This window comes from Vicugna pacos, chromosome 1 (genome assembly GCF_048564905.1).
Source record: "Vicugna pacos chromosome 1, VicPac4, whole genome shotgun sequence".
NCBI classification, from domain to species: Eukaryota; Metazoa; Chordata; class Mammalia; order Artiodactyla; family Camelidae; genus Vicugna; species Vicugna pacos.
This window is the reverse complement of record NC_132987.1, coordinates 4,671,882-4,698,138: the sequence shown is the minus strand read 5'-3', so window position 1 is coordinate 4,698,138 and position 26,257 is coordinate 4,671,882. Positions and strand designations below refer to the sequence as shown.

Genomic DNA, 26,257 nt, shown 5'->3' with positions numbered 1-26,257 from the left:
AAATGATTTAGACTAAAGTGCAGACAGTTAAGAACGGAACATACAGAAAAGAATTTGAGACAAAGGGACATAGTGGAAGATCTAAGATGCGGATAACTGGAGTCTCAGCAGGAGAAGAGAGGGGACAGGGTGGGACGGAAGCAGGATTTGAAGAGATAATGGCCAAGAATTTCCCCAAACTTGTGAGAGAAATCAACCCACACATTCTAGAAGCCGTGCAGACTCCAATAAAAAAAATCCCCTGCTTAATGGATAAAGATGTTCTTTAAGAACCCACGACACCCTGGCGTTTTAGGTTTCTGTGACTTCTGAGACCTTGACAGCTAATTCAGATTTTTTTAGCAATAACAACACGTAGTAGGCTTAAATAAAAACTTCCCTCTGCTCCATGGCTCTGACTGCTATAGGGGATTGAAAGGAATATGCTTATGTTTGATGAAAGATATTTAGCAAGTGTTGTTGGAACAGAGTTGACTTTTCAAAGAGAATTGTGCTTGACTTATTACTATAATATTAGAATAAAAATGTTTATCAATATGAAAAACAATTTCTCAGCACTCATATTACTGTTTGATTTATCAGAATTCCCAAGGGATAAGACCTCTTACAGGGCGAGCCTCCAGCCATCTGCCTGTGTGTTTCCCTCCCTGGGCGTCTCCTCCAACCAAACCCGCTTAAGCGTTGTCGCTGTGTTTTCCTGCTCTCTGCTTCTGTCATGTTCAACCCATAACCCCAGCCCTTGGCATTTCCCACTTCCGGGAACCCTCACCTTTGACCTTACCATTATCACTGACATCCTCAAGGCACAGTTTTTAAACTGGGGCAAGCGAGAGCTGTATCTCTCAAGGGGGTGCGTTAGTTACCCAAGGTTGTATAAGAAACCAGCCTGAGCAGCAGCTTAAAGCGACCAAAGCGTATTTTCTCACAGCCCCGGAGGCCGGAAGTCTGACATCAGAGTGCTGGCAGGGCCCTTGGAACCTCTCCGGGGAGCACGTGTTTGTCACCACTCTCTGGGGGCTGGTAGCATCACCTCCCTGGGCTCTGTCCTCACGTTGCCGTCTGCTCTGTGTGTCCTTTTCTGTGAGTCTCTCTCAGCACACCCTATGCCTCCTCTTCTAAGGTCGCATGGTGATGGAATTTAGGGCCACCTGGACCATCCAGGGTAAATAACCCCCTCTTCTCGAGATCCTTAACTTAATCACATATTTTGCCGTGTCAAGTAATATTCACGGGGCCTGGGGATTGGGTGGTGGACACCTCTCTCTGAGCCCAAAAAAGGTGGTGATGTTGTGATAATAATAGTAAGTGCTTAAAAAAGATAGTATGTGCCTTGCAGTGTGTTACCAGCCTCCTCTCACGTAAGTCCTGGGACCACCTCTCTAAGATGGGTACCATCATTACCACGCTGTTCAGGTGAAAACTCTCGGGCTTAGAGAGGTACGTACTTGCCAGGGTCACCTTGCAGCTGGTAAGTGGTGGAGCAGGATTTGAACCCAAGCATTTGGGCTTTGAACTCCTTCCCTAAACTGCTGCGGGTCAGTACTCTGGGTTTCTGTTCGGACTGCTGCCTGCAGCTGGCTTTTAGCCCTAGGTTCTGGTGGGACTTTTTAGCTCTCAAATTCTCTGGTCCTATGCATTTTTATCAGAAAAACAAACAAACAAAAAAACCCAGAACCCTTCAAACCCGGATTATGAAGAGTATAACAAATTTTAATCTGCTGGCTAACAGAACGAATTTGCTCACACTGCTTCCAGACGAAGTGCGTGTGCATTTACTGTGGCACATTTTACAGCTGCCGATGGTGGAGGTGTTCCGGAAGGAAAAATTACTTCTGGGCTCTCTGGCCACGCCTATACCATCTGAGTAAATTGAGGTAATTACTCAGGTTATTCAGTCCCTGCTTGCCAGATAATTGAGGGAAATGGGGTTATTAATTTGAAGTAGCTAGGTAATTGGGTCTGCCTCCCTTTGATAATGTAAACATGGTCATATTGTGTAATTGTGTAATTGGCTGAAAGGGCTCTATTCTTTCTCTCGAAGGATCTGCTGTTGTCTGTGGCCTGGCCATCGGGTATTAGATTCTTACAGACAAACCCCGGTGCTTAGCTTGGGTTTCCCGGTGAGACATACATACATATACGTTGATGTATATAAATACATATGTCCATGTGTGTGCGTGTATATTATTTTTTAATTAAAAATGAGAATATAGGGGGTCATTTAACTTTATTACTGTTGATAATTCATGTAAGAGTTTAAAGGAAATATTGCCTCCAAGGTAGACCACCTTAGAGGCTATTTGTCATTGAGCCCTGCCTACCGTAATCTCTGTATTTGAACATAGCCAAGATTGTTCCTTGTCAAATGGTCAGAGGAAAACTAGCTTTGCGTCATTGGCTTCTCCCTAACCTTTGCCCACCCGGGGGTCCAGGCTGGGGTTTTGCTCTTGGACTGTCTACATTTTTCTTGATCTTGTTCCTGCCTCTGGGTCCACGTTGTCACAGCAGCTGGGCGGCCTCGGGGGCCTTCCTGTCTCACTTTCCAAAACTACTGGTGTCTTCTGAGACTTTTCATCTTACAGTGGGGCTGGGCCTGCCTGGCCTGACATTCTGTGCCAGAAGTCCTGCTGTTCAGGGGTAGGGGCTGCCTTATGAGGGGTAAGATGCGGGGGTGGGAGTGGGAGGGAGGGGACCACACCACCCCTGTGGAGGTCACCTGTCTCAGAGGCTGTGGCATCATCTGCTTCTGAAACAGTCTTTCTGGCTTTGGACCTCACACCCTGAATTTTGGCTGGAAAATGAGACCCATGCGTTGTCTGCTCCTGTACCTCCCATTACAGTCGTCTGCGTAACCGGCCTCTGGTGTGATATTTCTGCCTTACTCAGTAAAGGAGGAAACTGGGGAGAAAATTTCACCTAAAATATTCTCACTCAAGCTCTGATTGAGGTGTGCAGCTTTGGTCTTGCCCGTGGTGTGGGAGGCTGAGGTCCCTGATCCTCACGGAGCCGGGTGTCCCATCTCCTGAGTCCCTCTGCTCTCCCAGGTGTGCTCCGAACAGTCGCAGGGCCGTTCACACTAAACGGGCCTCAACCTGCTCAGACGCAGTCAATGGTCACCTGAGCCTCCTGAGTCTTCCCTCTGGGCTTTGGGTTTATTTATAAGCTTGATGGGCCTTGGGGGAAGGAGAAAAGAGGAGAGGAGGAACTTGTCCCTAAAATGGAAACCAAATATGGCTACTATAGAGGCTCCCCATGTGCGACCCACCCCATGAGCCTGCAGTAAATGTGCAAATATCAAAATAACACACCATAGAAATAAATCACACTGGAAAAGGGAAAGTGAGACAATCTCGGTGTTTTGCAGGGTCAGAAAATTCTACATGATTTACTCCTGCGGTGTGTATTTTACATACTACATTATCTGATTTTATATATATATAAGTATATATTAAAATGCATAAGTATATATAAATACATATGTGTGTATGTGTATGTATATATGTATACATGTATGTATATATACATAGTATTCCTGTGGAATTTCTGAATCACCGCTCTAACTCATCAAAATTCAGAACAAAGCTATGTCCACATACAGTGTTAGAACCAGCCAATCACTTGAAAAATTCGTGTTCTCAAAAACATCTTGGCTTTAGTTATCTGAGAAGAAAACATCGCATTTAATTTTCTTAGTTTCTTATTTCAGTTTGCAAATGTCAAATAGCTAAAAGTTATAGAAACTCTCCCCAAAATGATAAATCTCTTTCAAAACCTTGTGTATGTAAATCTTTGAGTGTACTTTCTTCTAGCATTTAAACAAATGATAATGGTCAACATTTCTGTAATAAGTTCATTTTTCGTCTCTTTTCTGCAGCATGACGATACTGACTAGGTCATTAAAGATGTAAGTGATAGTTGTTTAGAGCAGGTGAATTCTGAGTACGGACCAGCATTTTTAAGAAAAATTTTAAGACAATTTTGAGTGTCAATTTGAGTTTGATTTTTTTAGTTTTCAGTCTTTTGACTTAGGGGAAATGAGAAATAGTCTTTCATTAGGGCAAAGGACTCTTTGTGTAAAAGTTTAGATGGCTGAAATACTTTGCAGACCTTACTCAGACCTTTTTTGATTCTGTTAAGACTGATTTCATTCAGTAAAAATCAAGGTTTGTAACTTCAGAGAATTCATGAAGCTCAGCATCATCTTTTCAGTTTACTCTTCAGATTTTTGTCCTTTCAGTCTGCTGAGAAGAAAGATGAACAGATAGACAGCAAGTTTCTAACCGTACAGCACAGGGAACTCTATTCAATATCTTGCGGTAACCTATAAGGAAAAAGAATATGAAAAGGAATATATGTATGCATATATATGACTGAAACACTGTGCTGTGCACCTGAAATTGACACAACATTGTAAACTGACTCTACTTAAATAAAAAAGAATGCAAAAAAAAAAAGATGAACAAATTTTCTAAATATGTGAAATAAGAGTGACTTTAGCCCAAGACGCTTTCCAAAAGAGACTGAAGTTCGTGGAAAGCAGCCACGGTTTTGAGAATAATTTTGGCTGCCTTGAGCTTTGGGTTTGTCTTGTACGCGTCTGAGTTTTTAGTTACTGGAATCTGACATCTAAATAAGAGGCTGTTACTATGATACACAAATAGAATGGATGGGTCGAAATGCTTGTCCTTAGGGATGTTGAAAGGACAATTTATGATTCACAAAGACGGAAGAGCTCTGTGAACATCTGTACTGAGGAGCTAGTGCCACAGGAAAGCTGTAGAGAGATGGGCTTTTGGGGGTTGAACTGAATTAATGACACGTGAAAGGAAAAATTCACTTCTTGAGTAGGGAAGGTGTTTTCCAAGTATCAGCAAGGACAGAACTTCCCCCTCTCCTCTGCCCTCGCCTGGACTGAGACTCCCCTCCCTGGGGCCCCAGGACCGCCCTGAGTGCTCTGAACTATGACGACAGCAGGACACGGGGCATGTCCCTCTGTTTCCATGCCTGCCCGCTAGACTGTGCTGGCCCCCACTGGCCAGGCACTTTGTCTGGTTTCTTTTTATGCCCCCAGATGCCTGGTACAAGCCTGGCACATGGCAGGTGCTCAGTAAATGTCTATTGAACTCATAAGTCTCAATGACAAAAAACCTTTTTGTAAGAAAAATTTATGTATTCCCCACCCCACTACCAGAGCAGTAGTTGAATTTTTGTTTCAGGTAGCATTTGCCATTTTCAATCAGAGGAACTGAAATAAGAAATGACCATTTTATTGAATGAATAAGCTTTTAATTATTTTTTAAATTTAAATTTTTTGATTTACAATGTTATATTAGTTTCTGGTCTATAGTGTAGTGATTTATTTAAACATATATATGTATATAAACATATTCTTTTTCATACTCCTTTTCATTGCATGTTACTACAAGCCACTGAATATAGCTCCCTGCGCTATACAGTGTAACCCTGTTGTTTACCTATTTTATAGATAGTAGTGTGTATCTGCCAGTCTTGAACTCCCAATTCATCCCTTCCCTCCCTCTTCCCCTCTTGGTAACTGTAAGTTCATGTCCTGTGTCTGTGAGTCTGTTTCTGTTTTGTAAGTAAGTTCGTTGGTATCTTTTTTTAGGTTCCACCTACAAGTGATGTCACATGGTGCTTTCTTTCTCTGTCTGGCTTAGTTCACTTAGCATGATAACATCTAGGTCCATCCGTGTTGCTGCCAATGACATTATTTCATTCAGAATTCACAGAATTCAGTCATTTCTTTGGCAAGTCTGTAATTCTTATACTTCTGAAGTTTGAGCTTAAAACCACCTTCCGACTTTTGGGGTACCTTGTGTACCATAAAAGAGGGTATAATCGTACCTCATAACTGGTATTTGTTGAGTACTTCCTGTGTCTTAGGTGTCTAACCCTCTAGATTTCCATGAAGATCTTATCAGGTAAATACTCCTGTCGTCCCTCTTTATGCTTGAGGAAGCACAGACACCAAGAGATGAGTAACCTCCCTGCCATCACTCAGCAAGTGGCCGGGATTTGAACCCAGGCATCTCACTGCAGGGTCTGCACTCCTAACCGCCAAGCCAGCCTGCCTCTCGGGGGTGACTGGCCTGCGTGTGGTGTTTGTTGAGGGGACTGAATTGACCCGGGGGATCTGTCCCTCGGTGGAGCTATTGCACCACCGAGGGACAGCCCTGTGTGGCAGCAGTAAGTCACCTGTGCTGTTGAACAAACGTGGTCACGTGTGAGAGATGAAAAGAGCCTGTCTTCTCGTCATGCACCAGGAAGTTGCACACGTGCTTGTGGAAGTTCTTCGAGACCTGGCCATCTGTCATCCTGTAAAGTCTTTATTGACACGTGGCACACATGGAGTGTTTAGATTTTACCGGAGAGGGGACTCTTGAAACAGCTGTCGTTTCTTTGTCTACCAGAGGCCGGCAGTTCTCAGGGTGAGGTCTGGACACCCTGAGACTTCCTCAGGGCACAGCTCTCTTCAAAATAACATGAGGATCTTTATATATTTGCCTTTTTCACTCGTATTCTCTCACGAGCACACGGCGGAACTTTCCAGAGGCCACGTGATGTGTGATGCCATCATCACTAGTGTTTAAATTCTCTAAAATAATAAATATCAATAGCTTTAACCCACATGCACAAAAGCTCTTAGAGGGTGGCCTGGAATTTTTGAGAGTGTGAAAAAGATAATTTTTCTTAGAGTTTGGTCAGTGGAGGGTGTTTACACTATTTTTTTAAACAGTAAATTTACAACAAATACACCTGAGTTTGCAATCCCTTCCCGATGTGTAAGAAGTTGGGCAAAATGAAATTTGCCTTAGAAAGACACCGTTCTTTTTGAGCTGCCGGGCATCTCTTAGGATACTCTCACAGCCCTGGGCGTTTTACTTCCTAAAAGGAAGGGTATTCTTACTGTCTCAGGTCTCCAGAGATTGGGTCTTCGTTCTGACTGGCAGAGCGCACAGCCCTGGTTACCGTGGTTGTGAATAAGACAGCCCGCCAAGTGCCAAATCCATGTTCTGTGCCGTCAGAACTCAGCTGCCTCCAGCCTCCTCCCAACGGTTCCGCCACTCACTCCACTTGGAGGTTTTAAGAATTAGCTGTCCACAGATGAAGTGCCCTTAATCAGCTCCTCTTCCATTACACTGTGAGGTTTCTCTCCTGTTCAGCGGAGAACTTGATTTTCACTTGATATCTCCGATCACAGAATAGTAAATGGATTCCCAGGAAATTTCGTGAAGAGGGATAATAATGTGGAGATGGAGGGAGGGTGAGCTAATTGATTAGTTTCGAATCAGTTTCCAGGAGGAGTGGAGGAGCCCAATTTGTCTTTCTCCTCCTTGGCGTGGTGTTCTCGCAGATTGTCTGATGTTTCATTATCAACTTGACAGAACAGCTGATGTATAATTCTGTTGAGTAGGCTATCCATCCTGCTTTTGCCATGTGCATTTATTACTTCGTGATTAGATTATTTGGACTCTATTAGTTGATTATCTGAGAGCTGGGGGAGGGAGCTCCGAGGGGAGTGGACCTCTCTGGGTCCTGAATTTTCAGTGCCTCTGGTCCTTTGAGCATAGCAGACACCTCCTCCTCCAGGGCTAATAGACGGGTTGGGGGACCATGAATGACTGGTGTTTATGTTCTCTCCTAATAAAACTTTCAGGCAGAATGCTCCCATCTTCAGAATTTCCCTCCTCCTTACACACGAACAGCCTCATTGTTTTCTGTCTGTCCTCACTGCCTGCTCGCCTGGTTCCAGGATTAATTTGCACACTTGTCATCCTGGGTTTTGTTTTGTTTTGTTTTTTTTCCCACCCCTGACCTGTTTATGGAGCCTCTCCCCTGTGAGTTTTGAAACCTCCGGCTTGTAGCGTGAGGATTTTCACACACGCATGCCAAGCTCCGGCGAACAAATTGTGTCCCTTTGCCCAAGAAGCCTCTTTGGTGTCCCCTGCCCCCTAAAAATAACATCGTTCCTCCAAGTGACACTTACAGGAACTCAGCCCGGGCAAGGTTTTCTCAGCACCATGCACCCCCTGAACAAGCCGGGGTGGTTTCTGCTGCTGGTTCTGCAGCTGCTCCCCGACCCTGGCAGTGCCCGACCACCTGCCTGGAGTCCCCATCACACACGCCCAGGCAAGACCCGGGCTGGAGCAGGGCATTTGCCGGCCGCCCGCCTTCACTTGCCAGCCTCTCTGGCCTCATCTTTGGAGAATCGGAGATCCTGTGGGAGGCGGCGCGGTGCTGGGGAAGGGGCAGTTTTACCGACTTGTCCTTCCCAGTAACCGGCTCTCTGTTTGCTCTTTCTTTAATCATCTTTTCATTTGCTGAGTGTTTACTGAGTTCTGGTTATTAGCTAGGCGGAGGAGGCGGGTCGTGAGGAGACAAAATGAGCCAGCCCGGGCATCCTAGAAGTCTTTGGCCAACCCGGCTTGCTGGATCAGAGGGGGTCAACTGACAGTGCTTTCTCCTGATCCCACTTCCCTGGCCTCTCTCCATGTCCTCCAGGCTTTCTCCCTACCTCTCTGGCTGCTCCTCCACCTCCTTTGCAGATCTGGCCGTCTCTGCATGGCCGCTGACTGTGGGGAGTTTGCCCCGTGCTCGGCCGTGGCCTGCCCTTTTCTCTGCGTGGTCTCTCGTGAGAGCTTATCCAAGCCCAGGGCCCCAGTGGGAGTTTATGCTCCATAGGTGACTCTGAGTTCTCCTGCACCACAGACCTCATATCCAACAGCTTGCCTACCCGTTCCTCTCTGATGTCACTGAGACCACCATGACTGAACCCAGCAGTGACCATCGCCACCGTCCAGTCAGTCCCTGCAGAGTCGAGACCTTGTTGCTCAGCCATCTCTCTCTCATCTCCCAGCCGTTTCTTTGGTTTTGTTTTCTTATGGGGGGAGGGCGAGGAATAAGAGAGACTTGAAAATAGGGTCTCTCAAGAAGGTAAGAAAAGGCAAAATAGCACCTCTTCTGATGGCTGTGGAACAGATACTAGGTTCGATTTTTTAGCATTTGTTCATCCTGGGTTAAGGGGACCTGTCCTGTCTCAGGAGCAGTTAGAGAGGCAGATTGATGTCTGCCTGGTATTACCTGATGAAACGAATTGCCTGCGGAAGTCACTGGGGACAGCCCGAGTGTGGGAGACGTTCTCCTGAACAGGCTGCTGGCGGATGTCAGGCCAAACAGCTGGTAAGGGGTGGCACTGAGATTCCAACTCAGGTAACCCCCGAGTTTTGTATTATTATGCTCTCCATTTTAAAAATGAGGACACTCTGGATCAGAGAGGTGGAGTAACTTTCCCAAGGTGGCATAGCTGGTAAGTGGTGGACCCGAGATTCAAACCCAGGCATTCAGAGCCTGTGCCTTTCACCACGGCACTAGGAAGTCTTCAGAATTACCAGAGCCAGTCCCCTCGTTTTACGGACCATAACATGGTGTCCCCAGGGGTTAAACAACTGGCTGTGGACACAGAGTGAGCACCAAGAGCAGGACTAGAGGAGACCCCTGGACCCCGACCCAACACTCCTTCCACTGTAGCACAGGGCTGTAACCTTGGCCCCTACGCCACCCGTCTCCCCGCCTTAGCCAGCTGCGATACCCTGCGATTTCTCTTCCCCATTTGCCTGCATCGCTTAGGATTGAGACAAACTGCGCTGCACTTACAAAGAAGTAGTAATACTACCCACTTCTTACGGATATGTGGGAGTTCAGAATGTCATGAAGTCCCCCATCTTACCTCCGAAGAGCCAGGCAAGGAAGCCCAGGAAGGGAGACAGCTCTCTTAAGTCAAATGACGACCACAGGGATGTGTTTATCAAGTGCATGAGGGAGAATTCACATTTCTGGACTGTAATGTAAATCTCCCAGAAAATCCAGTACAAAGCACTTCCAGGGACTCATCCAGACAGACTGGAGGGTCCACTGTCTGTCGATGTTTCTGATATGAGTGATCTTAGCTGCGATGCCGGCCGGTTGGTGGCCTCTGCAGCTGTTTCCAGTTTTGCCAGAGTGGTGATTCACAGGCGAGACTCGCAGTTTGCGATTCCCCGCGTGGGGTGAGAGGTGAGACTCGGGAGGGTGCTTGGACCTGCCGACGGAGCAGGGATGGACGAAAGGTTGTGAACCCACCTGCTCCCGAGGGGTAAACACTTGAGAAGCTGGTGTGACGACGGTGTTACCAGAAATTCTCCAAGAGCAGGTATTTACGGGTCTCGGGGACGAACACATCAAAGGCGAAGGCTGCAAGAAGGTTTACCTTTTCCCTCCAAGCTGGAGCAGTGACAACTAGTAAGAAGAAAAGATCGAGTGTGCTTGAAGGCAGGCTACTCACTGATCCCACACTGTGAATATTTTGGCAGCTTTTCCTGGTTTCTTGGCGTTAATAGGTCTATTTTGGGAGAAGTGACTTCTCTGATAGTTGTAGCTAAAGGGTGCTTAGTAAGGAGTTGAATTGGCAGCTTAACTAAAGTAGAGAAGGGATCATGTTTTTTGGACTAAGTTTAAAATAAATCAATTTCAATAAATAATTAAAAGCAAAAGGTTCTAGAACAGATCTGTCCAATAGAACTATAATAGCCCTTTAATTAAAAAAATTTTCGTAGCTGCATTAAAAATTAACATAGGTAAATGAATTTTATTGATCTATTTTATTGAATCCGGTATATTCAGAATGTTATTATCATTTCAACATACAATCCATAAAAAAATTCTTATTGAGATATTTTGCATTCTTTTTTTTTATATGAAGTCTTTGAAATCTTGTGTGTTTCTCACACTTTCGGCTTGTCTCAGTTCACACTAGCTGCATTTCAAGTAGAAAAGAGGAATGAAATGAGGGAGAGAGGAAGGAAATGTTAAAGAAAACTTAAGACACCTTTTAAGCACACACATGCCTGTCAGGTCCTCATTGACAATCTCAAAGGCCAAGCTTCCTGGTGGTCTATTTCAATAAAATATCACTGGCCAACTCAGAAAAGTCTTTTTTCCTCCATGTTTAAAATCCATCTTTCCCTTCCTGTGCCAAATGTCATTGATAGACGGCTTTTTTCTGGGTGTAAATACACATTTTTTTTTTTAGCCACGTTTCTTCTTTCTTCTATTATTCTGAAGACTGTCCCTTGCTCATTTGCTCTCACCTAATTATTCTACTTGATTTCATTTTCAGACTTTCCCCTCTTCCACTGGAATTCACGGAAAGGGCGCTGGGAGGGATGCGTACGTGGATCCCAGACGCCATCAAGGGCTCCCTTTTTTATAGTAGGAACCAAAATGCCTCTTAAAATCAGTCTCCTGAGGCATCGTAGACTTCCCATCTCTTACACGGCAAAAAATAAACCGGAGGGGGCTGATGACAATTTTGCACGCAAATTGGTTGGTGAGCCCTTGCGTACGATTTCTATTTCCATGCACCATTTGGGAACTTGTGCGTGAGCGCAGTCATTGTTCATGCAAAGCTGGAAATGCAGGTGCGAAGCCGTTTTTAGAGCCTGAGGACTGTCTGGTCCTGTCCTCCTTTGAGTTTGGTTGATTCTTCTGTGACATCATACACAGAAGAATTTTGCTTGTTGAAAGGCATTTGCAGCAGATGGAACTTTTTGTCAGTCTTGCGAGGGTGTATGTGCCTGTGTCACTGAAGACGTTGCGCATCTCCACTGCAGCGAGGAAAGGGGAGTCCACGGATGTACATCTGCTGGTGTGTCTGCCGATGGTGCCTTTGAATCCACGAACGGGTTTCCTTTGTGGGGAGATGTCGTGCTGAGCCCGGAAAGAGAGGGATTTATTGTTATAGTCTTGCACGTGGTGCCTTTTCATGCTCCCCTCCCCCTAGTAAAGACTTTATTGATACACCAGTGTTAAAGCTCTATTACAGAGTTGAAACCCTTATGATAATTACTCAGGCTCAAAAAGAAATAGTCCGATTCCTCTTGTGTCCTGTGTAAATGCCAAATTGAAGTGTGCGTATTGCCTCTGGGCCGCCATGCTTTTGGGGAAGTTTCTTTTTCCCCATTTTGTGCTGCCTGGGGTTAGGAGGCACAGTCTTTGTCCTGTCATCTGACCATCTCCACAGAGCGACATTTTTACATCCTTCCTTTTTTTCCATTGTTATATCAACCTTTGATTTTCTCCCCGCCGGTGGCAGATTTTCACATGTGGGGATTGTGACTCGTGGCAGCTTCTTTTTTCTTCTTGCTGCTCTTATATCTCCTGCTCATACCAGAGGGGACAGAGAAAGGGAGGATGGTGGAACAGAGGTGACGTGTCCTTTCTCTTGGGGGTGCCGAGGTGGCAGGGTGACTGGGAGATGCAGCTGACACTGTTGGTGAGAAGAAGGTTTCCTGGAGATGCGTGGTGATGGTGGTTGCATTAGCAGGGCAAGTAAGGGTGAGGGTAGAGCTCAGTGGTAGAGTGCATGCCTAGTGTGCGTGAGGTCCTGGGTTCAGTCCCCACAATTCCCAGTACCTCCATTAAAAAACTAAGTAAATAAACCTAATTACATCCCCCTGCAAAAAAACAAAAACAAGAACAAAAAGTGCAAGTGTACTTAATGCCATTGAATCATGCACTTCAGTATGATTAAAATGGTAACTTTTTGTTGCATATATTTTACCATAATTAAAAAAAAAGTTCCCTCTGGGTTTTACACTGGGTGGTGGTTTTCTAGAACCAAGTGTGTTTTCTTTCATCGTTATACGATGGCTGATTGACTTTGGAACCCAAAGCGTTGGGGACCTCGGAGTTAAGTGCCCCCCAGAGTCACTGCAGGTAGCAGTTTGTGTTGGATTTTCTTTGATGGGAAAGGAGCTGGTGTGGTCATGACATGAGAGAATTTCTTCACTTAATGGTGCAAAGTTGTTAATGAGCTGTCTCCAGGCACTCTGGGTTGGCCGGCTTGTTGGACTCTGGCCTGGTGGAACTTATTTATTGGCAAAGACAGAAAAAAAGTGAATGAAGAATTTCTATGATGAAAAATCGTGAAAAATGTTATGAAACAAATGATTAGTAAGTCATCGTAAGAGCAGTGCTGTCCAGTGGAAATATGTGAGCCGCATCTGTAAGTTGAAGTTTTCCAGGAGCTGCATTGAGAACAGGTAGAAACAGGTGGAATTGATTTTGATGGATTTTACGTAATCCTGCATAGATCTCAAATATTGTCATTTCAATGTCATCATTATAAAAAAGAACTTACTTAGATATTTTACATTCTTACTTTCATGCTACGATTTCTTTGAAATCTGGTTTCTGTTTTACACTCACGACACAGTTTGGACTGGCCACATTTGCAGCGCTAAAATATTTTCAATGCTGATTAATTTTTATGTTTAAAAAATTTTCTAACAACTTTATTGTGGTATAAGTGCTAATTACTTTTGTACAAAGTCTTGAGACTTTATCATCGAAATCCATACAGGGTCCTAGTTACATTCTAAAGAGTTTCGTTTCCATGTTTTTTGTGCATATTCATTCGTGGCTGGGCTTCGATGCAGTCATTTTATTGTCGTCTCCAAATCAAACGAGAATGACCAGAAGTGTGAGCTATCGTGTTATCGTGCTCGATTAAGAAAATGACATAGAATACTGACAACCAGCTTCCCTTCTGACTCACGTTAAGCTCTTCTAGGATTTCATGTGGGTGAGTTTGGTTGGCAAACTGAAGACCTGGTCATCCTGCGTGTCTCTCTTCTCCATCAAAAGTATTTTTTAAGTGTGTGAAATATTTTATTAATACCCTGAGTTCAGTTTCTAGCTGGTTGCTTTTAATATTTCAGGACTCCCATTGTGAAATCTAAGCAGCGTGGTGCCTGGTGTTTCTTGCAAAGCTTTCTTGATGAATCTCTGCCTGTGTATTCTCTGACAAAATGCACTGGTGAGGGGAGATGGACGGTAACACCATCTTTGGGCGTTTGGGTACTGTCACTAGGAATTATTTGGGCACTCTCCTTACGAACACTTAGACACCACATTTCTTATAGTGCGATATTGTGAGGGTGTGCAATTCAGTGACTGCATGTGACCGTTCGGAAGGACAAGCAAACCAGTCACAAACGACTTGACCCCCCCTCCCCGTGGCTGATACTGACCAAGCATTTGTGGTCCGGTGGCATCTTAGGAACTCATCTGATGAGACCTCGGTTGCTTTGTCAGTTACTGCCTGAGTGACCTATAGAATCCTGGGTTTACGGAAGCTTGAAGAACTGCTTTGAGTCTCACTGAGATTCCCCTCTGGAGTTGGCCATGATTTAGTTAGGTGTTGAAGCGTTGTGTGTGTGTTTTTTTTTAGCTTCATTTATGTATTTATTTTATAATATCATATTTTTAATTGAAGTGTAGTTGATGTATAATATTAGGTGTTACAGGTATACAATATAGCGATTCACAATTTTTATTTGTTTATTTATTTTAGTGGAGTTACTGGGGATTGAACCCAGGACTTCCTGCATGGTAAGCATGTGCTCTAGCACTGAGCTACACCCTCCCCCTGCGATTCACAATTTCTAAAGGTTATACTCCATTTATAGTTATTATAAAATATTGGCTGTATTCCCCATGTTGTACAATACGCCCTTGTAGCTTATTTTAGACTGATCGTTTGTACCTCTTAATCCTCCATCTCCATCCTGCTCTTCCCCATCCCCTCTCCCCACTGGTCACCACTAGTTCCTTCTCTACATCTGTGAGTCTGTTTCTTTTCTGTTACATTCACTACTTTGTTGCATTTTTTTAGATTCCACATGTAAATGAAATCTTACAGTATTTGTCTTCCTCTGTCTGACTTACTTCACTTAGCGTGATGTCCTCCAAGACTGTCCATGCTGCACACCAGAAACTAACGCAACATTTTAAATCAACTGTACTTCAATCAAAAAGCAAACAAACAGCCCATTTAAAATACGGGCAGAACTGGACATTTTTCCAAAAGTGGAAATGCAGATGGCCCACAGGAACATGAAAAGTTGCTCAACATCACCAGTATCAGGGAAATGCAAATCAAAAGCACAGTGAGACACCATCTCACAGCTGTCAGAATGGCCATCATCGAAAGGCACACAAATAACAAATGGTGGCAAGGATGTGAAGAAAAGGGAACCCTTGTGCGCTGTTACTGGGAACGTAAGTTGATGCAGCCGCTATGGAAAACAATATGGAGGTTTCTCAAAAACCCCAAAACAGAACCACCATATGGCCCAGCAGTTCCACTCCTGGGCATATACCCGAGAAAAACAAAAACATTAATTCAAAAAGATTTATACACACTACTGTTAATAGCAGCACTGTTTACAATCACCAAGACATAGGAGCATCCTAAGTGCGCATCAATAGATGAATGGATAAAGTAGTAACACACGTATACAGTGGAATGAGCTATGTTTTATGAAAGCAGGTTGCTGGTTGTCGGGCCCAGGGAGGAGAATGAGGAGTAACTGCTCAGCAGATACGGGGTTTCCTGATTTTAGAACTAGGTAGAGGTGATGTTTGTACAACATTGTGAAGGTGTTAAATGCCACTGAATTCTTCACTTTTAAGTGATTGATTTTACTTTTAAATGATTGAATTTCACTCCAATTAATAAAGCGAAAAGGAATACACAGTATTTTAATGGTGTGATCTCCAGAGCCTGGATATGTATGTGTATATATACACATTTTTCAAGTTTCAGAAACCCAAATTTACTTGATAAAAAGATGACAGAAATCTGAGCTTGAAAAGCCCTAAACTGAAAGTTTTATTCCAAAGATTTGGAAATGGCACCGAAGACCTGGGCTGCAGACGTGAGTTTAAAAATTGAATTCCTATTCCTTATTTATACAGTGAACACCCCCCCGCCATTGAAAAATGATTGATTTTAGTGTTTTGTTCAATTGAATGTACTGTGAAGTCCAGGCAGATTGATGTTCAAGGAAGGGTGGCCTTGAAGGAACTTAGAGAGGGGGAAGAAAGGATGTGGTGGAGCAATGTCATTATCAGCTTCACCTGAGAGGGAGATGGCCCCGGGGGAGGATGTCTCTCCCGTGTTGGGCTCCTTGGTGTTGACAGATCAGTTGGAGGCATAACTAGAAAAGCAAAGTTAGACTTTGAATAATTAGGTTAAAGTCACATACGATTGTTACTCCACACGGCGACTTCTTTCTTGGATGGCGGCTTCCTTCTTGCGTAGGACGCTGGTACCTTCCCCATGATGGAGTTTCAAGCAGTGGAAGCCTTGCTCCAGTTCTTCTGCAGACGTCTGAAGGGCTTCGTTTCCAGGGAAGAACCAGGGCTGTAGAATGTTTTTGCTAAACAAAACACAGCCATAGCAAAAGCAAAGTCCACTTTATCCCCGGAGTGTTAAGAAATGTGTGGTTTTTGTGGATTCTGTTTTTTTCCCCCTGTTTTCATTCCTTTTTTTTTTAAACTCTTGGAATAATGGTTTATTTATTTATAGGGAGTTATTTTCTGAAAGAAAAACAAACCACTTATTTCAAAAGATCTTGGGACTCTCCTGCTCCCCAAAGTACCTTTCCAGCAGTACTTTCTGTATTTTGATTTTTAGAAAGTCTGTATTTTGATTTTTAGAAAGCCTCGTATTGGTAATGGAGTGAGGGGAAAAAAAGATTTGCAAGGGATTTAAAATCCGTGGTTCTAAACTCTTTGTTCATGTCGATGTCAGTAGAGAAAAGGGAAGAATTAGATGATTCCTGCAGACATATCCTTGAAGGCTTTGATGTAAGTCGTGACAAGGTACGAACGAACAGTGGAGAGCTCTTTAGTGCTCCACTGAGGGTCACGGCGTCCCCCGACAGTGCCACGATCGGGGTGGGAGGGGTGTGGGGTACCCGATCTCCCACGTTTATCAGATGCCCCAGCCAGACTCTGCAACCTGCCAGATCTTGGCTTTGGGCCACATGGGGTTGAAAGTCAAACTGGACTTACTTGCCAAATCTAAAGATTTAAGATTTTCTGCAAGGATCCAGGTTTCTGACTCCTTGAAGGTCAGAATGAGAAGTTCTGACACCATGAGACCCACGTGCCCCTTGGCCCCCACCGGCACCAGCCTAGGAAGACAAGGTGCCGCCCTGCTCGGCCAGGTGAGGCTTCTGTGTTCCTCGTTCATCCTCTGGCTCGGTCTCTTGCTTACTTTACCCGCCTGGGCCCTGCGGCCCCAGTTCCTGGCCTTGGGGTCTGTACCAGACTCTCTGCAGGTCATGAGATGAGACCCAGCCCCCGGTCTGGGCTGGTTGGAGAAGCCAGCTAGAGAGCTGGGCTTTGCACGGCAGCAGAGCACGTCCCCATCTGGGATGAAGACAGCTCCCTGGATGGGAGCACGGAGATGTCCAGCCTGGACCAGGCTTGCAGACTGATCGCTGTAAATAAAGTCTGAGGAACATGACAGGTTGGAAAGTGGATAGGGAAGTGTGATCTTCAAGCAGGCCTTGGGTGGTGGACACTTCCTCGGACTGGAGAGTGACGCTGACCGAGACAGCCTCGTCGGTGTCCCTGGTCTCCAGCAGTGATGTTTGTCCAGCAGTGATGTTTGTCCTGCCATGTGTACCAGCAGCAGATCCGAGTCCCGTCTGACTTTCCGTCTCTCCAACCCCCTGCACGTGTGTGCTTGTTCCGTGTCCTCATTTTGGCTCTGGTTTGGGGGAACTCTTTCAGTTCATGATGGAAACATTGATCGTGGTACCTGATGTCAATTCTTGGAAACTGGTACCTTAGTCTCCAAACTGAAGTAATAAAATCATTGCATATTCTAGTTGGAAGCTCCTTTTGGAGTTGTCTATCCAGGGTCTGCGTCTTATAAGCGAGCTACTCAAGAGACAGGGTGGGAGCTACATGATTTGCCCAAGGTTACGTAATTTGTAAACGAAATCAGGCAAATATTACAAAACAAAAATAGTGGCGATGCTATTCTGATGAGTACGGTGAGAAATCGCCGAAGAGGCTACCATTGGTAGGTTTATCCAAACAAATAAGTCATTCCTTTAATTTGCTAGTAATAATATTGGGGGATTGGTCACTTTACAAGAACTAGAGGTTTTTTTTTTTTTTTTAAGATTAAAGTTCAGAAAAAACCTTGAAATTAAGGCCTTTAATCATATTTACAATAGATGCCTTTTTAAAATCGCAATGTTGAGATTCATTTTTATTTGTTTTTTTTAACCATGAAACTCAACTTGCTTTGACAGCATGCGTCCCAAAAATTACAGCCATAAAATTGCCGAGTGTTGACAGGAGATACATCTTTAGATTTTAAGATAAAAATTTGAATGGTATTATGTTTTATTCAGGAAGCATTTAGCTATAAAGTGGTTGGTTGACTAATATATTAAGTGCATTGATTTGGAGCATAGAGGTGCTGGGGGTGGGGGGGACAATACGGTGCTGGGATTTAATGTCCCAGCCCCATACTGTCATCAATAGCTGCAGCTGGTCAGTCCCCCGTGGACGGCACCCCATCCTCTGCTACCTGCACCACTGAGCTGGATGGTTGTGAGCTTTATCTTTACACGTCCGTCACCCCGTGGTTCCCGCAACCACTCTGTGATGGAAGACAGTCCGGTGCTGTCACCTCCGATTTATACGTGGAAACTGACTGTTCATGTGCCCAGGATTGACGCCAGTGGGGACTGTAGCTGATCCGAGAGACCCAAGTCTTCTAAACACATTGCCTGCTTTTATTTATTTATTTACTTTATTATTATAGGGTGATGCAGAAGTGGAGAGGAAATATACCAATGATCAAAGTCTTCGTAAAGGCTTATTTTACTGTAGCAGTAAGCGACTGAAATGCATGAAACGTTCACAAAACACTGAACTGCGGAGACTGAGTTTGGGGTCTCCGATGTGACGGCACACGGATGCTGTTTATGTATAAAGTTTAATCAAAGGGGAGAGGGGGTCTTAGGGCTGTGTCATATTTTTAGGTTTGGTCGATATAAAATTACCCTCCAGAAAGGCTTCCACTCCTACCTAAAGTCTGTTCTGTTTTTCAAACAAAACACCCAGCATCGGTGCCACACAGGGTCGTACCATTTTGATCCTGTTGCTGCTTGATGTCTCCCTTGGCACAACCTACATACAGGCCAACTCCTGTCATCTGCAGCCCTGGAGAAAAGTGCAAGAGACATGAGGCTGGGCTGGCACTAGGGTGAGGCCAGTGAGGCAGTGTTTTTTAAAAAGATCAGTAGCACATCTGTGCCTATATGAGAGCTTGAAGCAAAAGGAAGCATCAGTAATAAACAATAATCATAATCATATAGTTATATAACATATAATTATATAAATATAATACTAAATAATAAAGAGCCTGTCTTAGAGGGAGGGTATAGCTCAACTGGTAGAGCACGTGCTTAGCATGCACAAGGTCCTGGGTTCAATCCCCAGAACCTCCTTTTAAAAAAAAAAAAAGCCTCTCTTTAGTAAACTTTTGGATAGTTTGTTCGTAATGGACTTTCTGCATTGATTTTTTCACTTTCTGACATACTGCATTACATCTTTATCTTGGTTACTAAGGCTTTGGTTCCCCGTTCAATTTTGCACCTGCAGGAGTGCCTCCTTACTCACCTCCGCCTGGGCTCTGGGCCGCCTGGGGCCTGGGGGTGCGCACAGATTGCGAAGAGGCACAGTAGGCCTGGGGCTGTCCGGGCAGGGACCGCCAGGGGCTTGGCTGTGTCAAGTTGGGGTGCAGGTCGCAGGTGGGCATGTGCCCTTAGACCCACAGGTCCCCTGCCCATTGAAGGAGGGCCAAAGGGAAACCCCCTGCAGAATAGTTCTCAGCCTCTGAATCTCCTGCAGAGCCTGTGAGGACACGGATGGCTCCGATTCTGATTCGGTAGGTCCTAGGTGGTGCCCAGGAGCCTCCATTTCTGGCAATTCTGGGTGCTGCCCCTCTGCTGAACAGAGGAGCAGGCTCAGAGGAACCCTGCTCCAAAGCACCAGGTCCGGGAAAGGTATTTGCAACTGTGATCACAAATAAGAACTAAATGTCCTAATATATAAAGAGCTCCCACAAACCAATAGGAAAAAGATCAACAACCCAAAAGAAAATATGGGCCCCTCTGGCCTACCGGGTTTCTGTGCCTGGGAGTGTGGAGGGGCTTGGCGTTCTTTCCAGACTTACCTTTCAGTTTTTCATCTGGCAGCATATCTAGAATGTACTCTTCAAGGGAAAGGGTGCATACTTTTCAACTCTCCTGATCAGCCATGGCTCTGTCACTGTTATTAATGGAGATTTCTCCAAGATGCCGGACTTTTGCTTTTTTCCCCCTGTAAATTTCTTGTCTGAGAGCTACAGTAAAGAGTATTCTTAAGTACCCCTAGATTTTGTTTTTAAGTTAGTTTTAAGGTAACACATTGCTTTAAAAATAAATTTAAAAATTTAAATATATTTTTACATATAAAGAAGAAAATTAAAGTGTTTCATAAATCCTCCACTCAAATGATTTCCGTTGATGGTAATAGTACTCAAAAGAACAAAGTAGAACTACCTTCCCACCCTCCCCTCCCTACTCCAGTCTCTCCAATATTGATGTTTTTGTGATTTCTTCCAGAAAAAAATTTTTATTCATGTCTCTCTATCCTTCTGATCTTTTAATGTAAGAGTATCATGTGATAAACCCTTAGACACCTTGTCTCTTAACTGAGTAATGTGTTTTAGGCATATTTTCAGTAGCACGTAACAGGTTTACCTTAATTTTCTTAATGGTTTATAGGATTCATCATTGGGGTGTCCCAGTGTTTAGCTAGCCCTCCAAAGAACTCTTTGGTTCTAGGTTTTTGCCATTGCAGTGACCCTGTAGTGATTATCTTTGTCCAGATATCTTTGAGAAACATTTCTGAGTCCAGCCATAAGCGTGATACCCAGCAGGGAGTTTGCTGGACAAAGGGTGTGTGCACTTTAAGTTTTGAAGGCAGACACCACATGGCCCTCCAGAAAGGTTCACCCCGTCATCCATGGTGAGCATGCCTATTTCCCCAACATCCTTGCCCGTGATGGATATCATAGAAGTAAAAGGAGGAAAAAAATCTATGCCAATAGCAATAAAATATAAAATAACTTAGAGTAAACTTCGTAAGTGTGCAATATCTTTGTGAGGAAAATTTTAACATGCACCTGAGAGACCCCCAAAAAGTCTTGAATAGGTGAGAGTTATGCCATGTGGGAGTGGGAACATGTAGCATGATGAGAATATTCATTCTTCTTCAGTTAGGCTAGACTTTGGACATGACCCAAGAAAAATATCAGCAGGATTTTTTTTTTGAGGGTAAATTTGATGAGCTGATTTTACAGACCATTTTGAAAAACAAATAAATAAGAACAGACAGGAAGCTTCAGAAAATAAACAGGAACATAGGAAGAGTCCGAAAATAGCCTGATCAGATACTAAAACAGTATGAAAGCAAAATTGTTAGAATAGATTAATGGATCACAGACATAGACTTAAATATATTCAGGAATATAATATATGATAAAAGTGACATCTCAAATCAATGAGGAAGAATGGATAAATCGGGGAGGGGGTGAGAAATGTTGAATTCATATTGCACAAATTCCAAACGGATAAAAGATTTACATGCAGAGAATGAAATCCATGCTACAGGAAATCACAGAATTGTTTTATAATCCAGATCTCTCTGCTATGACATAAAACTCAGAAGCCATTGAAGGCAAGATTAATAAATTCAACTTAATAGAAAAAAATTCTTCACAGCAAAACTCATGTTATGCAGAGTCAAAAGATGAACAATAAGTTGTGAAAGATATTTGCAACTGTTAATACAGATGAGAACTAAATTGCCTAATATATAAAGAGTTCCTACAAACCAATAGGAAAAGACCAATGACCCAGTAAAAAACTAGGCAAAGATTATGAACAGTTAACAGAAAAGACCACATAAAAAGCATTTAAACTTGAAATGTTTAATAAGAAAAACTGTGAAGTACATAATAAGAGAAATGTAAATTACTACATCACAGGGATTTTTTTTTTTTCACTGTGAGATTAGCCAGGGTCTGGGGAGAGAAATACCTTTATTCACCACTGATGGGAGGTAAACCTATCCAACACTGGGGGGGAAATTTGGCAGTATCTAAAAAAATTACAGTGCATTTATGTTGAGCAATTCCACACCTAGGAATTACCTTTTTTAGGTATACTATTCACGAACGCATATAAAATCACATAGGAGCTGTGATTTTCATTGCAATGTTCCTTATAAAAGGGCACGTTGGAATCGCCTTTGGTCCATTGCACAGTGGGATGCTTGTGCATCTGAGAGAAGGGTGAGGAGGAGCTCTGTGTCCTGCTGCTGAATGATCTATAAGGAAAGGATACTGTTAATTGATAAAAATGGATAAAAAGCTGGGTCTGTCCGTTACATCGTCCTAACATTTATGTAAAAAAGAGAGGGAGATACATGTAAGCTTATTTGCTTGTGTATTATGATGATTATTATGATTATTAACATGGATACAAAAAGATGGATAATGTCGACTGCCTCTGGGGAAAAGCCTGAGAGGTGAGGAATCTGGATGGAATACTTTACACTGTGTGTACACATGCATCTTTTGATGTTTGAATCTTGTTGACCCCTCCTAAGAAACTTTTTTAAGTCCAAATTTTAAAATAACTCAATAGGTGAAGAACATTTATTTGTTTTGATACGCATTGTCCTAATGCTGAGTTAATTTGAGTGTCCTTTCAAATATTGATCAGCCTTTCACCCTTTTTAGGCAATTGCTTGTTCATGAACTTTGCCCATTTTTCTTGTCTTTTTTTTTTTTTTGAGTTGTTTTTGTTTGCTTTGGTTTGGGTTTGGGTTTTTTGTTTGTTTGTTTTTGGTTTTGTTTTGTTGCCAATTAGGAAATCGTCTTAATTGTCACAGAAGTTTTGTCCCAGTTTGTCTTTGGACTTTGTTGCTGCTGCTTTTTGCCACCTGGCAGTTTTACATTTGTGTCCAGTTGTCATCGTCTTCTGATCCTCCTCCTCCTCCTGTGTCTTTTCTTTCCTTTTTGTTTTTTGAGGGTAGACATGACTGTCCCAATGTGATCTGAGAAAGTTGGCTCTAGAGTTAAGCTGCCCAGTCATCAGTACCCATGCGGGAGTTGGAAAATAACAAGCCACTTACATGTTTCCTTGAAGACAGTCGTTAGGACTGGACCAGACTCATTTTAGTGGGAGGCGACCCAGAGATCTTCTGGGCTGGGGCGAGGGGAGAGGGACGCGCCTGGAGGGCAGCCGGTCTGGGCGGGTCTCTGACAGCCTCCCCTCTCTCCACCCTCAGCGGAGCTCCCGCGGTCCTCGGCCGTGAGGCTGGCCTCCCTCCGGGACCTGCCCACCCAGCTGCTGGAGCTGTACCAGCAGGGCTTCTTGCTGGTGGCCCTGCACCCCTTCGTGCAGCCGACCCACAAGCAGGAGAAGACACCCCTCGAGCACATCTTCAGGGCCATCCTGATCAAGAAGACCGACAGGTAAGGCCTCCGAGGGCGGGCGGTTAGGGTAGAATCCCGAGGTGTGTCGAGTGGAGGAAGGGAGGGGAGAGGTTGGGCGGATGTGTTTGGAGTTTGCACCTGTTCCCAGGGCCTCTGCCCTCTGACAGGTAAGGCCAGACGTTGGACAACCAAAGGGTTTCATGCGTCCTGCTATTGTCCAGGTGGACAGTGTAAGTAGAGAGTCCATTTTACACCCTTTCCTCCTTTAATTCACTGGACTACACTCAGCTGGAAAAATGTCTCCGTTGAGGAGGTGTACTCCCAGAATGAAGCAGCTAGTACAAGTATAATACTATTCATCTGAAAAGCATGGCCGGAAAATACATTCATTTTGGTTAAAGCCTTTATACAAACTGACCATCCTCCCTCATCCTCTAGAAAGTACTTGAACATTTTGAACCCACCATAACGTTCTGTAAGTCACTTGGGAGGAAAAACAAAATTCTCTTGAATCAAGTGCTGTAATTGATTTGGTCTTGATTTTGATTCTCATTTCAGTAAGGCTTGCCCGTTTAAATGCTTACTTATATTTTTATTGGGTCTGATGAAGGAAAGAGAGGTGGAGATTGGTTTTGCAAAAGGAGCACTATTAATTTTCAGTGCTTTTTAAAAAGCAGTGAAGGTGGGATAGAAGGCACATTATGATTCTGCTGCTTTCATAAAAATAAAAACAGAGTCTGGCAGAGGAAATCAGATCTGCCTTTTGCCCAGTTATGATGGGAGGAATGAAAGCGTGTCCTGGGTTTTAAACAGAGGGAGTTGGGCAATTGCTCCTCCTCCTCTCTGGCTTTGCCGGCTGGACAGACGTCTGGCTGGTGAGCCCGGGAGGGACAGCTGTGGGGTGAGAAGCTGTGACCAAGATGGACTCTTCCCTCCTGGCACACAGAGTCCTTCATTTCTTCACGGCTGATCAAGACCTGTTAGAATTTGAGGGGAAAGGGGGTGTCTGCCTTTGCTGACCCCTAGAATTGCCATAGTTTTTGTAGAGCAAAACTTTTCTCAACGTCTGCCTTTTCTGCGTCTTGGTTCCTTTCTGTCCAGTGGCTGTGGATCAATATCTGGTCAATTATAAGAGGAAATGGTCCTGGGAGCCCTGGTGGTTTTAGGTCCTGCTGACACAGAGGATGTGCATGAGGACGAGAGGTCACGTTTATTGAGCACTTAGTCTGTGCCAGGCTTTGTCAGTGTCACGGCATCCTCATAATCAGCCTGTGAAACAGGTCCTGTTTCTATTTCCATTTTAAAAATGGGGAAGCTGAGCCCAGGTGTGGACTTAGTGATCAAGGTAACACACATGGCTGCAAGCATCCTTCCAGGCAGGCTGACTCCCGTACCTGCATCTTAGCCCTGATGGGAAGCACCTGCTGGGTTCCTGCCCCCAGGATTCCTGTGGACAATCCCTTTACGCAAAAAAGTGGGGGAAGGTGTGTTTGATTTTTAGATGAGATAATAATGTCAGTACTCCACCATTTCCCCACTCAGAAGTCTTCGAATCAATCAGAATTTCAGAAAAGAAAACTTACTGTGTGCCTTCCAGGTTCCATAAGGCATTCACTGACTGTGCTTCAGTGTCTCTGTTCCTTGAGTCATTCTATTGGCCTTGATGTTTAGAGGGGACAAGTCCACTTCCGTCAGGTCCCAAGAGCGTCCCTCAGTATAATTCCACTACAGGTGATGTTAGCACAGAACTTCCCATGACGTCTCCTAAATGTACTTGATTCTAAATGTAAAGATGTCTTTTTTTTCCCCCTGCTAGGGAACAGCACTTCTCAAACTTTGTTGTGCCTCCTGTGAGTCTCCCAGGGGTGTTGTTCAAATGCAGAGTCTGACTCAGCAGGTCTGGGCTGGGGCCTGGGACCCTGCATTTCTAACACACTCTCAGGTGATGCTGAAGTGGCAGAGGGTGTAGGGACCTGACTGCTTCTTGTCTGGCTCCGAGCCCGGCACGCACCGGCACCACTTGACCCCCAGGGAGGGACTGGAGGACCAGGAGAGGTGGGAAGGCGCATAGGGTGCCTGGCTGGAGGGCCTGTGCTCTGTGCTGCACTCGGCTTCTAGCAAGGAGTCGAGTGCATGGGGCACATCAGTAGGTTTTTCTGGGCCTTCGTTTTCTAGCTGGTACCATGAGGGATCTGTACTAAATGACTTGCAAGACCTGAACCAGCTCTAAACTTCAATCTGATTGGATGAGGTGGGCTTCTCTCTGGGAGTGAGCAGTGAAGACCCCGCTTTGGGGAACAGTTTATTCCAAGCCAGCAATGGAGCTAGGATGCTCGGTAAGGGTTCTTCCCTCCCACGAGGACAGGCCCTGAGCGAATGAGCTTACTTTCCAGGAGAGAAAAGGGGTCACGCTATGAAGAAAAAGGAGGCACAGGTATCCAGAAAGGTTTCCAAGAAAGAGAAGATGGCCTTCTCCTTGGGTTTGAGTTCACTCTCATCCAGAGGGTCCGGACCACCACGACTTTAATGACGATCCCGGCTCTTTAATAAGCAGAGACAGAGAAAGAGTTGCTGGGGTAACTTGGCGGCAGGCCTTTGAAAGTGCCCCTCATTGCGAAAGCTTGGGAATTTGCCAGGTAGGGGGATGAGAATGGAAACTTGCCATTCTCACGGCAAAAAATGACCAAAAGAACGTCTCCTCCTTCCATCACCCCTTAGTATTGGGTGGGAGCAGTTGTGGGGAGGGGCGGGGCGGGGAAGCAGAGTTAATTTTAGAGTGCAGGCATTTTCTCTCCCAGCAAATGCAGTTAACTGTCTGTTTTCACATCCTGAGGA

At 44.5% G+C, this 26,257-nt stretch overlaps 1 protein-coding gene across 2 annotated transcripts in view; it reads left to right on the top strand.

Moving 5' to 3' along the window:
- Positions 1 to 26,257, top strand: part of RFTN1 (raftlin, lipid raft linker 1) — a 177,046-nt gene that overhangs the window by 46,205 nt on the left and 104,584 nt on the right. For both annotated transcript variants that reach the window (XM_072945905.1, XM_006205325.4), the window contains exon 3: positions 23,275 to 23,461. In XM_072945905.1, coding sequence (XP_072802006.1) covers positions 23,275 to 23,461 — 187 coding nt within the window. The remainder of the gene's footprint in view (positions 1 to 23,274; positions 23,462 to 26,257) is intronic.